This window comes from Microtus oregoni, unplaced genomic scaffold, assembly GCF_018167655.1.
Source record: "Microtus oregoni isolate MIOR12 unplaced genomic scaffold, Mior012 000154F_ref0000087, whole genome shotgun sequence".
NCBI lineage: Eukaryota > Metazoa > Chordata > Mammalia > Rodentia > Cricetidae > Microtus > Microtus oregoni.
The window spans coordinates 868,218-884,256 of NW_024544809.1; the positions used below are offsets into that span (position 1 = coordinate 868,218).

At 43.5% G+C, this 16,039-nt stretch overlaps 1 protein-coding gene across 9 annotated transcripts in view; it reads right to left on the minus strand.

Annotated features, from left to right (window-relative positions):
• LOC121445049 (DNA-binding protein SATB2) overlaps positions 1–16,039 on the minus strand; it is a 176,676-nt gene that overhangs the window by 78,390 nt on the left and 82,247 nt on the right. For all 9 annotated transcript variants that reach the window (XR_005973869.1, XM_041647033.1, XM_041647029.1 and 6 more), the window contains one exon: positions 11,770–11,872. Coding sequence is in view for 8 of the 9 variants with exons in the window: in XM_041647033.1 (XP_041502967.1) it covers positions 11,770–11,872 (103 nt within the window). In the remaining variant the exon portion in view is untranslated. The remainder of the gene's footprint in view (positions 1–11,769; positions 11,873–16,039) is intronic.

The following is a 16,039-nucleotide window of genomic DNA, read 5'->3' on the forward strand; positions in this document are numbered from 1 at the left end:
ATATTTTTGTTGAAGAAACTCTGATTGAACCTGGCTTTTAAAAGCTATATTCAAGAAGAATATACTGAATAATATATTTTTTTATTGGTTGGGAGACTTCAAAGAAATAGTAGATTCCACGGACATAATTTTTTTTTTCCTGAGGCTTACTTATTTTTATTTTATGTGTGCGTGTTTTGCCTGCAGGTATCTCTGTGTGCTACATGCACTCTTGGTGCCTACAAAGGCCAGAAGAGGACTTTGGATGTCGTGGAACTAGAGTTACAGACTATTGTTAGCTACCATGTGGGTGCTGGGAACAGAACCTGGATCTTCTAGAAGGACAGCCAGTGTTCTTAACTTTTGAGCCATTTGTCCAGCCCTATACCTTATTCTTATCTTAGGAAAACCTTTATCTTAAAATTCTGAGAGTAAAATTTCAAAGTTCAATATCATTAAGATGTTTGTTAAATTAATATTATACATTTCAGAAAACACTTGTATAATTGTGACTGACAGATAAACCTTCTTATCTGACATTTTTAACTAGGACATTCTAACCAACGCCTTCTGTCTCGCAAAAGAACCTCTTCCTTGTGTTTGCATAACTCTTCCATGGATACCAATTTGGAAAACGTAATTCCTTTACTTTAAAATAACTCACTATCCCATGGAATCGTCGGCCCCATGACACACACAAACATGATACTACTGCTCAGTTTCTCCAAACGAGGCTTACACGTTCCTACACTGAGCAGGGTGTGGTGGAGCTGCGCAGCCGTGTCCAAGCTCTCGGAGGTGGGAACAGGAAGTACAGGACATTAAGGCCGTACTCAGCTACACAGTAAAGCCAGCCCGCGTGCCAAGAACGCCCGCCTTTAACACCGGAGTTGGTAAGCAATCCCTTGAAGTGGAAGGCGATAAGACAGAACGAGGATGCAATGATAAAAACCCCACAATTCTACGACCAAAGTTATAGGGCTGGCAAGAAGGCTAAGCGGGTAAAGGTGTCTGCCACCAAGCCTGACAACCTGAGTTCGATCCTCTGGGTCCACGTGGTGGGAGGAAGGCAAAGATTGCCAGCACACTGTTCTCCAACTTCCACGTGCACACCCGTGCACACAAAGAGAAATGGAAACGTTTGGAAGAGTAAAATTCGGAGAAATGCAATACAAGTACATTTAAGTTTCGGTTTTCCGCATGAAAAACAATAAATCCACTTTCTTGGCCAATATGCATCCTGTAGAATCCTTTAAAGTAGTTGGTCAATGTCTTGGGTTTTTCTTTCTCTCTCTCTCTCTCTCTCTCTCTCTCTCTCTCTCTCTCTCTCTCCCTCCCTCCCCCCGTCTCTCTCTCTCTCTCTCTCTCTCTCTCTCTTTCCTTTCTTTCTTTCAAACAGAGTAGGAAGGAGATTTAAAATAACCTTATTCACTAAACACAGTGACTTACACCTGCATGGCTAGTGCTCAGGAGGCTGAGGCAGAAGGATCGCCATGAATTTGGGGCCAGCCCTTGAGGGATATCTCAAGGCAAACCTAATACAGTTGCCTTGTGAATTGGCCCTGGAATCTGCCCATAGTTACAGTAGGCAAAAAAGCAATGAACTGGGTAAAAGGTTTTGCAAGGAGAAACTTCCAGAATCTCTGGCCTATGGATTTTTCTTTAAGCCATTAAGATGCTTATGCAAATGTGAACAGATTAGCACGAGTGGGTGCTAATGGATTCCTTAATAAGATAACACTCTGGTATTCCCCAGAACCTCATTTGGACACCCTGGGCAAAAGAACATAAGGGAAAAACCAAACAAACAAACAGACCCTCTCAATGCCACTTGAAGCCCTCAGAAGCTCTCTGCAAGTGATTTCACAGAGGTGAGACAGACATGGGTTCATCTTGGGCACTCCTGGTAGGAGTTCTGCCAACCAAACCAGTTCTTATCTGAACCTTGAGTATAATACAGAGATAAGGCAGTCAGGATCGCCTTGGTTTCTAAACCTTTACCCCAAGTTCTCTGCTACATCGCCCCAAACCTCAGGGGTAATATGGATAATGAGTTCCTTAAAATCACAAGTGAGAAAACTTGTTTAGAGTCAAATAGTTTTTTAGATATAGAAAATATTTGGGATTACTCCAAATAGCTAGCACTATAGCTCTAGCATGATTAGAATAAACAAATCGTGAAGGCAATCAAAACTAGCCTTTATTATTGTTGATTTGGATTTTCTTTCCTTTTTCTTTTCTTTCTTTTTTTTTTTTTTTTTTTTTTTTTGCTTAACTTGAAGTGACACACTCACTGCCTGGATGTTTCACGAGTATTTTTGATGGATTTTTTTTTCTTTTAATTATTAGATTTATTGACGTGGAGGAGAGCAGGGCATATGGAGGTCAGAGAACAACTTGGAGCAGCCAGCTCTCTCCTTCTACCTTGCGGATCCCATAGACTCATCTCAGATCGCCAGGTGTGGGAGCAGGCCCTTCATCCGCTGAGCCCTCTTGCTGGCCCCCTAGCAAATCTTGTTTAGAAACAAGATACATGAGGCCCAGAAATTTCCCAGTCTGTAAAGCCAGTGCAACACTTGGAAAGTGTTAGGGCCTGGGGTACCAGCAGGCCCTGCCATCTGTATCCCGGCTGAGGGTTCATTCTAAACCTTATTGTTGTTTGGTTCCCCACAACTGTGAAGCCTAAATAAAAACAGCTCCAGTTTGTAGAGGAAGATGAAGCTCAGAAAACTCAAAGCAGGTGAGAGAGCTGGAAAAGTGGCATTTCCAGGCTCCTGGTGCCAGGGGTCTGTAGCTGAAGCTACACCGTCCAAGCTGGCACACACTTATTACTAGATTTTAGGGTTAGAAGCAGAGCTAACGAACAAACTTCCTTCTGCAAATCCTGCTTTTGGCGGGACATACGAGTGTGCACACAAGGCTTGTGACAAGTATTTACACGTGTGAATTGGTGGCCAGGTGGATTTCATGAGCCATGAGGGTCCACGTGTGTTCTGCAGAGCCTTCCGAGGTGACACAGCCCGCAAAAGCTGGTCAGGTCAAAAGAGACGGCAAGACCAATAGCTGAGTTAAGTAATCACTAGTGAAAGATTATTCGTGCTTTCTTCTTCATTTTAGTTGAGATGAAAATATTTATTAATCAATGATTGTCGGCCAAGAATCATGCCAGTCCCTAGATGCACAATACCAAATAATTTTAACTTAAGGAAAAGCTCCACCTGCATTTTTGCTTCTGATAAATTACCTACTTGGTGCACACAGGTGGACATAGAACCTCCGCCTATGACTGTGACTTTCTATGAAAAACAAAAGCTCCTTTTAGTGTGTACCTGTCAGTTCCTTAGCAATTAAACTACTCATTGGAGATATAAAAATACATGATGATAAGCCCCTTGTTTTATTTTTCTTGCATCCTGAAGAGTTTTGCCCCAATATGAAGGTCATCAGCTTGTGTCCCACCTGACCAATGAGGGAGAGAAGAAGCAAGCACCATTGGTAAATTGTGTACACAGAAAGTGTTCGGTTGAAACGGCCAACAATAAGTCAGATGTGCAGTACACACATGACATGGTAACAAACACCCTAAGGCCCCAGGCAATCAGAGCGAATTCACATAAGACTGACTTCATGAAGTGGGCAATCAGGCAATGATTTTGGCCCTCCAAAACTGGCAATTTCGTGTGGTTAAATCTGGTATTTATTTTGGCTCCTCTTTCTGAGCTTGGACAAGTATTAACAGCTCTACTGGCCCCCTGAAGTCTTCTGCTGTATGTAGCTCTTTTAAAAACGTAAACATAATGAAAAAAAAAAAACGTGTCCCGTGGACCAATATTGAATATGCCTATCTATGAAGTATTTCTGATTTATTATCTCCTGGTCAATAACTGTAAATACAAGTCAATTTACTATTTGGAAGCCAGTTTCGGTGAACGTAACAGACAAACACAAAGGGGCCTCCATCCGTCAAATACAATCCCACACCATCGAAACCAACAACCGGAGAAGAAGAGCTGACTAAATATAATTAAAGAAAATATTTAGGAGTCTGAAAGAGCCGAAGGGTAAAGGCGGCTGGGGGTGGGGTGGAGAGGCTACATCTCTTAGGACTACCAAGTCTACAGATTTTTTTTTTCCTTTTCTCTAAATTTGTTGTAGAGAATTTGTCTCAGGGTTGGGAATTCGTTTGCAAGGTCTCTGCCTCAAGCAAGACATCCAGAGCCAACTTGTTAACTCCCAATAAAATGGCCTGTGAGCGAGGGGTACCAGCCAGGCCTGTGATAATGCTGTATGCTGGCTTTCCTTAGGTGTACTTTCCACTTATTATCAACTTCCTTTCCCCGTATTAAGTTCTCTAGAACATACACATCTGCTATAAAGCAGCCGGGATATGGACGCCTCTGTTTCTTTGGCAGTGCAAGCTCACAGGACCCATTAAGGTCCACGGAAAAAGTGATCACTGTCCACTTTACTGCCCACACAGCCCCGCCCCCTCCCTGGTGACACAGTTATCCTGGCTCTAAGCAGTTTGATAGCACCGATCATTCCAAATGTCCTGTAAGTGTAGATGAAACTGCTTGTATCTGAGGGTGCCTATGCTTTTGCCTTTTGTCTTAATTTAGGCTATAATTTTAAAGTATGTTCAGCCCGTGGTGCAGAAAAGAACCACATGCAGAAACTCAACATTGTGATTCAGACAGTCTGCCTCTTCCATTTAGCACTCAATGCATGTTAATTCTTTAATTCAACCTCCTGAGAAAAGTTCATCAAGGAGACAATCGTCCCTGATTCAATCTTTCCAAAAGGCTGGTCTCCCTGACTGGATGAATCATAAATGTTATAGGCCATTTCTTTTAGGAAAAATAATAAACTGGTTGGAAAAAACATTTCAAAGAGGTATTTTTCTTTGTGCAAACAATTCCCAATTTACAGTTAATAAAGTTATAATTATCCGTTTCTAACTCTTTAGTTCAATAACTAATTAATATGAAAGGAATGGATTATTTGAATAGAGTATTAGCCTCCTAAGCTCATTAGCTATATGAATTAAATGACCAAAATTATCATCTTTTTCTTTCATTCAACTGAGGGGTTTTAAGCTCTCAGTCAGAAATAAGGCTGGCTACAAAATAATATCTGCCAAAACAAGGCCAAGTGCATTTGCTCACGTAAGTTCATGTACATTCAATTCTACCTACTAACGCGAAGTTCTTATAGTAATAATGCCTTATATTCGCTAGTCTGAGGAGAGCCCAAAACAGATGTGTACCCTGGAGCTCTTTTGTCCCAGAAGGACCCGTACTCCAGACAACTCTAGATCAGCTGTTCTCAACCTGTGGGTCCTTTAAGGTCTGCATATCAGACCTCCCGAATATCAGATTTACATTATGATTTGTAACAGTTGCAAAGTTACAGTTAGGAAATAGCAATGAGATCATTTTATGGTCGGGGGTCCCCCAACATGAGGAACTGTATTAGAAAGGTTGAGAACCACTGCTCTAGCTTCGTGGGAATTCCTTTAGGGGTTCAGATGAGCTCAAGTTCTTGCAAAAGGCAGAATGAAGGCCACTTCAGAAGAGCAAGGAGCAGGCTGGAGAACCGTTTCCCATGAGGCACTTGGACTTCCGTGCTGGGATATCACAGAGCACTTGCTCTTTAACGAACTCAATTTGAATTCAAGAGAGGCCCAGACGTTATAGGCAATTACTGCTACCCTTGGTTGCCAAGAGGCTGCAGGTAAGCGCCCTCGCTGAAGATGCCACACAACACAGGAAGGACCTGAGCTGGATTTGCCTTGAAAGCCTTTCTCTGAGAGTGCAGAGAGTGGAAGAAATCGTATTCCCTGGGGGAAGAGCCCCCAGACTGATTGTCCAATACCAGATGGTCAGCTCTGAAATCATATACATACAAGAGACTTTATATAGACTGAGCATGGGTAATGTGTGTGCAAATGCGTGTGTGTGTGTGTGTGTGTGTGTGTGTATAAAATTAAAGAAACAAAAGAATAAGCAGCCATGAATGAGAAAGAACAAGAGTGTCTTCATGGGAGGGGTTGAAGAAAGGAAAGAAAAAATTGTAATTATATTTTTATTTCAAACAAAAATTAAAGTATTACTAAAGGAAAACAAGAAAGCTCCCTCGGGTCCACCTGAGCTACCTAGCCCAAAAGTGTGTGCACTAATCATTCTCCAGCTCTTCGTGAGGCTGCTCGCTGCCTCTCATCTTGAATGACTCGCTGATATTTCTACCTCCTTGCCCACTCTCATCAACGCACGTATGCGCTCACTAGACATTTGTGTAATCACAGTCTTTGTCTTGTTAGGACAGCAATTCTTTGTTTCTTGTGAGCATGCTGTCTTTTTGACATAGAAGGCCTACGTAAGACTCCCTGTGATGGCCCCACCGTTAGAATTCCTCCAGCAATGTAAGAGAAAAGCTCAAACTTATTTTCAAATGTTAGAACCCATGCTACCCTATTAACTGTTTTGTATACTTTAGAGTTCTGTAGAAGCTGAGAACTCTTCTTTAGATCGTGACTCTCTGGGATAGACGGATGATGGGATGGATGGAAGACGGTGGATAGATAGAAAACTGATAGCTAAGGAAACGGAAACCTATCTTCTTTTAAAATATATTTTAAATTAATTGAAATAGCAGATAAGTTTCTTTTGCTCTATCAACTACGTTATTAAGAACAATTATTTATAGCTCTTTAAACACTTATGAATAAATATATCCACACCAAAAATAAGCAGCTACCAGCATAGCTAAACTGAGCCACAGGAGATCCGAGGAAGGAACTGACTTACGCAGGCCAAGCACTCAGAGCGGTCCTCACACACCATTTTTTTCTGCTTGCTGGCACTGCCAACTGGACTGCCGGGGTGACCAGGAAACACACGGAAATGCACAAGGCTCTTCCTCCAAAGGCCCCCAACCAGCATGCTGGAAATGGTCGTTTGGAGAAGTGCTGTTGCTATTCTCATGACTCCAATATTTATATAAAACTCAAAGGACTCGATGCTGGCATTACTTGCACAAAGACATAATGTCGGCTTCCTTGTGAGCCACCTTTCCTCAGAACCCGAAGGTGAAAGCAAATTCCTTCCGTAACTCAAGAGAATCAGGTAGACAAAAGTAAGTTCCTTTCCACCTCATCAGCACCGGGCAGCAGCAGAGGCAGGGGGACCGGGAGCTGATTAAAGGCATTGTCCTGGCTACCGACAGCACCGTGGCGAAGCAGGTCAGGAGACACTGATTCTCCATTCAGCTCGGAGGCACCGCTTTGTAAATGACACAATCATTTCGGGGTACGGGAGGTGCTTTACATGTGGTAACATTATATCATTTCGGCTATAATGATCATAATTACTTATTTCTTTTAATCACAACCCACTTAACCACTTGAGTACAGAGGACTAGTTCAAGGAGTTCCATTTTCATTCAACATCTGATCTTTGTGTTTCCTGAAAGCCTCCTCCGAGCTTTGTTTACTATCTGCTTTGCTGGCCTGGACGTTTGATCTTGCATGGGTAGATTAGACAGGGTCAGATAATATACTGATTACTAGAATAAACCAGACTGGAGGAAGCTCACACTGGCTTTAGAAATCCCCCTTTTCTCCCAGCTTTGCAATATTTTTTTTTTCAAAATAGGCCCAAATAAACAAATAAAATTAAGAAAACTAGCAATCAGAATGTTTTTGAGCAATGATTAAGAAGAGGAAAGTGACGGGCATGATTTTCAGCCCTAACCAAAATACAGGGTTTGGTTAAGGCCCATTCATTCTGGTGGTATTATTCTACGACATAAATAATTTTATAATAGCCACCAGTATTTGTGTGAACTCTGAATGACCCTTCAATTCTTGAGACATACTAAAGACTTTGAGATGAATCCCAGGAAAGACAATTCGTTCCGATTTTCGTAAAAAGTATTTTGGATGTAGTCATTTGAACTTACTCATCAAGGATCCACTCGAACCTGAGGTGAACTGCCTTTGTCAATTCACGTCTTCATTGTGCCTAGGACTCCATGAATGCACGAGAGTGGAATTGGTGGGCTAGAGAGATGGCTTGGCCATGAAAGGCTAGGTTCACAGCCAAACATGTAAGAGAATGAGATCGGTAGTGGTACCACCAACACAATTGCCTTGGGCTTCATAAAAGTTACGGGATAGTTCGTATCTGGAGCTCTTGCAAAAATAATAGATTAAAGGGTAATTCTTTAAAAAAAAAACAGCTATAAGAGTAATAAATAAATCCCCAAACTTTAAAAACGATTACACAGCAGCATGACTGTGTCTGGGTGGCGACGGGTCACCTCTGCCCATTGCTCATAAACACTGGACACTGAGTGGCTCGTCTCCTTCCTTCTGGATAAAGGTACAATGTGTTCCTTACACGGCAGAGTTGAGCGCTCTTGAAAATCTAGCCCAGAAGCAGCCAAATGGCAAGTTTTACAAAGAGGTGCAGACCAACCTAACGTGCCCACCCACCACCCCCTGCTCCTCGGGAGCCCAAAGTCCTGGGACAAGGTTCATGGTAGGACCTTGAAACCAGAGTATACAGGCTTGTTTCTCCGTCTCTCTTGAAGTCGTGGTGATGTTAACTCAAGGATGTCTCGGCCAACCTTGATTGTCTTTGAGATTAAAGGGAAAAGGTAAACACAGCAAGGCCGACTGTGATCACTGGGGAAAATAAAGTCAACACACTAAGCCAAGCCAATTGAGGACTTTATAGAGAGTGAGTATAAATAGTTTAGATGGGGCAACAACAAATCCAGAAACGCACATTAGAATGTTTACTGCCGAATCTCGACAATTCCATTTGTATACACTGTTCACGTCTGTTTTTAATGATATCAAATTATCGATTGTTCATTTTTCTCATATTTATTTAAGCATTGACTATAGAATTTGCAATCTGATCTCTTTTTTTTTATCCTTCCAGTAGACTTTTATTTTTGCCAGGTTTGAGTCCTATTCTACTTTGATCTTTAGAGTATATAATTATTCTACTGTTTATTTATTTCTATGAGGATAGAAAAAAAGAGTTGACCTAGGAGATCCTGATGTGGCAATTTGTAACAGAATCACATAGCTTATGTTTTGAAAGTCATGGTTTTGATTAAGAAGCAACCATTTAGTTCCCACTGTTTTATTAAAACAGACATTAGCAGATAATAGGAAACATATTTAACGACGTCGCCTACATTTTGCTTAGGACATCAGTAAGTTAGCTGCAGACTTTCTTCTGTAGCTAACACAAGCCATGGTGCATGCACACTGGAAACCAGGTGAGCGCGGGAAGCGGACGGCAGGGAGGACCGGGCCTCTCAGACTTCCGCCTTCTCAGGAGGAAGCCTAAGGGCCCGGTCTGCTGGGGCTGCTACCGACTTCCAGACTGGAACATTGTTACTTCTGTTCATCTAGAAAAGGGAAGGTCCCAAGCAGATCTTTGAAACCAAACCATGATCCTTCCATGAGAAATGGATCAAGAGAGGGGCTCCCTGCCATATCTATCCTCGGCAAGAAGCCTTTATGGGTAGAGAAGTGCTGAGCCTAGAACTGCATCCTGAGGGTGGGAAGTTAACAAAATGAACTTCTCTGGTGTTTATTTTTCTGCGCGGCGCCGTTATACCTGTCATGTGCTCTTTGTTTTTCCTCCCACTCCCTGGGCTGATGAATCAACACACTTGAACTGTGTGTGGCAGCTTGTATTTACTTCACACATACCGTAACCTTCCTTTCTTCCTCCCACTGACACGCACGCGGATACACACACACACACACACACACACTTCCCAACAGCGATGGCTAGTGTCTTGAACAACCCGTGTACACAGGGTGCCTCCTGGCCCCTTTAGATGTGGAGGCTTGATCTACTGGATGAAATCAAGGCCTCGGTCTGCTTTGATTGGCACTTAAAGATTTAGCTGTGCATTTACTAACTTGAAAAAAAAATCAGAGTTTAAAGAATTGAATCGCTGAAAGAGCAGACAATGTGAGTGTTCGCACACACACACACACACACACACACACACACACACACACACACACACCACTGTGGTGGCAACCGGGAAATCACACCATTGAAGAGTTCCCGGGCTTGCTGAAGCTGAAATCACAGTCTAGCATATAAAAGGATGCACTTGCTCTCTTCCTTTTCCGCCTAGCAGGTAAATGTGATCTAGCCAACGACCTTGAAGCTGAGCGATTCTTTTGATTTTTAGTCAAAGTCGATGTGTTCAAGCACCTTAACAATCCAATTTCAAAAGAAGAACTTGGAGGCGACAGTTGGAGGAAGGAAACCCTTCTGAACCACACAATGACACCTCAGAGTGAGGGCTTACTCAGCTTCTCCTACGCAGAAGTGAGTATTAGTATTTGAAGACAAACACCTGAACCAGAATCTAAAGGGCTCAAGGAATTTGAGACTATGCTGAAGAGAAACTGATCGTAATTCGGTTTGCAGTACACTTAACCTCTGGATAGCTCGCCAGTTTTGCTTTCCTCTCAATTGCGTGTTCACCGTGCAATGCTCACCCTTTTTCTCGATCTGAACCGGGAGGCTGCTTTGCTTTCCTCTAAATTGCGTGTTCACCGTGCAATGCTCACCCTTTTTCTCGATCTGAACCGGGAGATTGCGGCAGCAAGAGCTCGCTTGCCCAAGGGCAATCTTGTAAACAAGCTCTCCGACACTCACTCGCCAGAAGTATTGCTTTCATGCTACCCTGTCTCCCTCGAGGAAGCCTGCCAATAATAAAGCTCAATCCACCTTCACATCCACCCACCCACCGAATCGTGTGGCCCTCGAAGGGGGTAGTGAGCCGACACCAAGACGGAGAACACCTACACTACAGTCTAATGGGCAGTGTCACCGTTAGAGACTGGTGTGGCGCTCAGACATCAACACCAGTGTCACCAAAAGTAGCCCAAATATCAAAGACCAGTCACATTCACCTTCATTGGAAAGAACGAAAAGATTTCTACATTAACATGCTTGCAAAGGTAAAATAACACTAATATATTTAAAAGGCCGGGCAGTCTAATTAGCATATTCATTATGCAAAAGAGCGGTGTTTTCAAGGCTACATATAATTTCTTATGTATTATGTCTAGTCTTACTACCATTATTACATCACAGCTATTAGTCATTTAGGATTGATTCTATATTAATATTCTCTTATTTAGTACTCACGGCTACTAAAGGACCTAGATACTTTCATTTCTGATGTTTAGATGAAGATGTTGAATCTCGCTGAGATTAAGTGATTTGACCAAGTTCACGGAACTTCGCGAGTTAAAGGCCCAGATCTGAGTTCAAATATGCCAGACCACAGAAAACTTACCTTATCCCTCAGGGTTTGTCTCCAATAAACACACTGATACCCTATTTCTAATACAAGCTTTCCTGATGCTTTGGCAGTCTTTCTGCTGTTGACCAGGAATCAAACAATCAGTGTTATGTAACTTGAAATAACACTCCTAAATACAATTCAAAGACTTCCGCCTTTACAGGCATCCCTGGTGAAAACCATGAAGTTGATAGATCACACTAAAACTTTTCCTTGTAGCCTGACTACCATCTTACTTTGAAGGGTTGACTTTTATGACAGAGATGTTGTGAATCTTACCTTCATCAATACTTTTGTATGTCTGTATGTATACACACATACATGTGCATAGATGATAAACAACAGCTACAGTTAACATCCATGTCAAAAAAAAACTAACAACTTATCGCCCCGAGGATCTACAAATCGGCTTTAAAAACAAGAAACGGAGATTACCTTTAATCTTCTTATACTTTTTATACCATCTCCCAAACTCTTGGCACTTGGTTGCTGACACATTGGCATAGTACGTGCTATTTACAATGGATGAGATCATACTCTGAAAAGAAGGGGGACACCGGTTAGTTTTCATAGACATGAATAGCCCTGTTTTTAAAGACACGAAGGGACACATTACAGCCTATTGGTCTCCTTTGTCTTTTAAACTTAAAGCCACAACTCCTCTGCAGACTAAATCATTTAATAACAACCGGGATGGCCTGAGCTCACTGTCCCTTAAGTACACTTGCATAACAGTGATGATTTCTAAAAAATAAAATATTAAAAAAAATTAAAAAAAAAAAAAAGCCAAGCCTCCAGTGCCATCAAAGATGGAGGAAGCAGGATTAAATGCAGAGGGAGGGACTGGCTGAGCCGGCTGAGCCAGAGCACAAGGTGACATCGGCCGCTCCAGCACCCTCCATCCAGATAATGTTTTTCAGATGTCTCTGCTCCTCTTCCAACTGCAACAAGCTCACACAGCCAAGAATCTGAGAACATCCGTGCTACGCACTACAGAACAACGTTTAGGGAAATAAGTTAAATTAATATAATTTATAGAAACGTGTGATTATCACTTGTGTGAAAATTCACCAAATGAAAAACTTGACAGTGCTATTTTCGAGCCGGGGGAAACCGAACCTAACACTTCGGCTGTGTTTCAACCAAAAATGAGTCTATGCTAAAGCTTTCTGAGCGCCCACATTCGTGAGGGTTCCCGCTATTCCTCCCCTCTCCCCTCGGAGGTGTTGGTCCCTGGGGTTAGAGGGAGCATGGCCTGACGCAGCATTGGGACTTTTCCATTTTAATTGCACATCTTGACTCGAATGTCCTATAGAGAGGCACCTCCTGGTGGTACGGTATGTCCGAGCCAACTCATACCTGAACCGTATGTCCATTTTATACAGATTTGATTTCTCGAAATGCTGTGTACCAGCAAATGAACATGAACACTCAAACGACCCTAATGACTTTCGTGAGGCTTGAGATCATGCCTTTAAAGTCTTGTCTTGTTTCCAAAATGTCATCCCCAGACAGGGAAGAGTTCAGACCAGCTTAGAACCTCTGCTGACATTTCCGTTAGGTAGGGGACATAAAGAGGATGACAATGGTCTTAGCGGGAGGTTCAACTCCAGCGGACAGACCTTGCATTTAAAACGTCAAAATCGCTTCCCTGATGCAGAGGCAGAGGAAGGAGTCTCTAATCCAACCCACAGAAAGCTCGACACCACAGAGGGCTAGCCTCCCCAAGTTGATCACTAAGGCAAGGTGGTACAGGGAGCTCTGGACCGAGACCGCAGCACCGAGGACACAAAAGTTCACCAGCACAAGCGTCTCCTAAGACTTGGAAGGCCTGGCCTGCTCCCTCAAGACTCTGCCTCAGCAAGGCCTGCTTTGTAGCCAGATAGAGCTGTGCAGTACCGGCTACACTAGCTCCCTCTCTGGACTGAGATCCATTTGCTCTTCCTAGACAGCGGGACCTTGAGGAGAGTGACTAGCTGCTATCTCCACACCCCCCCCCCCCCTTTTCTTTCTTCTTCGTGTCTCACATAGTTCTGATGTGGGATATCTGAGTCATTGAAATCTAACACACAAGGGACCGGGATGAAATTCTGAAATGCCAAACTGAAATGTCATAATAATAGAACTTCTAACGTGAACGCTACCTAATGAAAGCTGCCTGGCACCGCCACACAAGGTGTGAACTCCTAAACATGGGCTTACGGTCTCTTTCTCTTGTAATGAACGTTGTCTTCTGGGAAGGCACAGGACAGACGGTCGCAGAAGGAGTCAGTGTGGAACCGCCTCTCACAAGCTAGTCTAGAAGGAGGCCAAGGACTTTCTGGAGCTACCGTAACTCTTCCTGGCCCACAAGGGGAGGCTGCAGCCCACATCACTCTGAACCCAGATATTCCCTAGCTCCCCGACTCTCTAGCCTTCCTCTGGACCCTGCTCCAGCTACCCCACTTTGAGCCTCTGTGGGGAGGCAGGGAAGAGGTCTCCCCCACTGGCTCCACCACCGGGAACCAAAACTCACACACACAACTTCAAAAAGCAGGAGGCTGGGCATCTAACTCCGTCATGTTGTCTTCCCTAGATGATGTTGAAGGTGTATCCCTGCTGCTACCAAACACAGGGTTGATTTCAATTCTGAACAAAGCAAAGGAATAGGGAAGCAAGAAATAGACCCTCCCTGGCTAACGGGATTTTGAAACAGCAGAGTCACTTCACCGAGTTTGTGGTACGATTATTACTATGAACTCTCTGCCTAGGATACACTCAGTACTTCTACAGGTAAGCTGTTACACACGTGAGACCTTAAAAACACAGGTGGGTACATCATGAGGGATTATCCCACTTCCCACAAGAGACAATCGTATTCTCATGATTTGAGTCTGAATCAGGGGACCCTGATGAAAAGCCTGAGCAGGTAGTGCAGGGTCATCCCTACTGCTGGTGGTACACCCCCCACCCCCCCCACCCCCCCACCCCCCGCCGTATTCTAGGAATTCCGCACTCAGCTAGTGAGGCGCAAAGCAATAGCATCTTAAACCAGGTGAGACAGTGAAGGCAGAATGGGACGAGTATTGATTAAACTCTTTTCCACCTCCCCACAACTGTACACAACTCTCCTTACTGCCCTCCAGGCTGTGTGTGGTTTCGCACTTCATGATCTCTTCTGCTTTCTACTCCGTCCAGAATGCACAGCTGGAGTCTCCGAACCCCCCCCCCCCCCCCCGCCTTCATGATCTCTTCTGCTTTCTACTCTGTCCAGAACAACCCACACAGCTGGAGTCTCCGGACCACCCCCCCCCGCCCCCGTATCTTTTTGGCAAACCTGGGATGCAAGCAACACTGGAATAACCATGTTACTGTGAAGCAGCGTGGATGAAAATAACCTGGGAGATGTGTGTATTGATATTCTAACACTGAAAATGAACTGTCTTCTTGGGACTGGTATTAAAATGGCTCTGCTTTTACAGAACGTGCCTGATTGTCTCGGTAACGGGTTATGAGCGAGGTGAGATGATGAGGGTGCCTTCATAACAGGTGCCGGAAGCAGCCCCCATGCCTAGTCTACTTGTACATAGCCTGAGGCTGTGCACGCAGCCTATGGCTTACAAACTACGTAAACAGCGATTGTAGGTACACCTATTTTATGAATAGCACTATGTATTTCACAAATCAGAAGGCTGAAAATACCTTTCCAGCTCAGAAACACTTGAAAACTCTATGATGAATGTGAATTTTTAAATATAAAGATTCATGTGTGCTATTTTGTAGTCCAACTTAGCATTACACATGGTTTGCTACTTGTACTTGGAAGTAATTTTTTTTTTTAATGAGAGAGATGCACACTAGGAACATTGGGATTACAGGTGTCTGTTATCATGCCTGGTTTTACGTGGGTTTGGGGGGAATGGACCCCACACTTGTATGGCAAGTACTTTTATACACCGAAATATTTTCCCAGCACTGAATCTTTTCCATAAAATAAGTTAGTATTTGCTGGGCATGGTAGCACACACCTTTAATCCCAGTGGAGTTCGAGGCCAGCCTGGTCTGCATAGCCAGTTCCAGGAGAGCCAGGGATACCCAGTGAGACCTTGTCTCAAAAAAATTAAGAATAAATAAATAAGGTATTTGGAGAATCGAAATATATTGGAATTGTTCTAGCTCCTCCAAACCAACTAGCTGATTTGAAATTATTCTAATCCAAGTGCAAGAGAACTGGACATAGTCAACGTAGTGACGCGCTGTGGAAGGATGCTTTGCTCCGCGAGAGACAGCGCAGACAGCAGTGGTCCCAGAAGACTATAACGGAGCAGAAAACATCTACCTCCCAGAGCTATACTTCTGTAACTAAACGCGCCATTCCTGTGTGTTTGCAGTCACACTGGGGCAGATAAACCTACTATACTGCCAGTCCTATAAAAATATAGCACAAGCTACTCTATATTAATATACAGTGTTTGGCAATGATCACAAACAGGTCTGGTACTGGTTTATGCAAATACTATACCCTTCTCCTCTTCCTGTTTTAGGGTGTGCCCTCTTGATACAGAAATTTGCCGAAAGCCGTATCCCACACTCCAACTGGAGGGCCTTTACGCCCTGCTCACGTGCAGCATCCCTTGATTGCATCCGAAGGCCACACTGAGTGGCTGACCGCCCCGCCTAGATTTTTGTGAGCACACTCCCTCCACATGACAATGAAATCATCAGA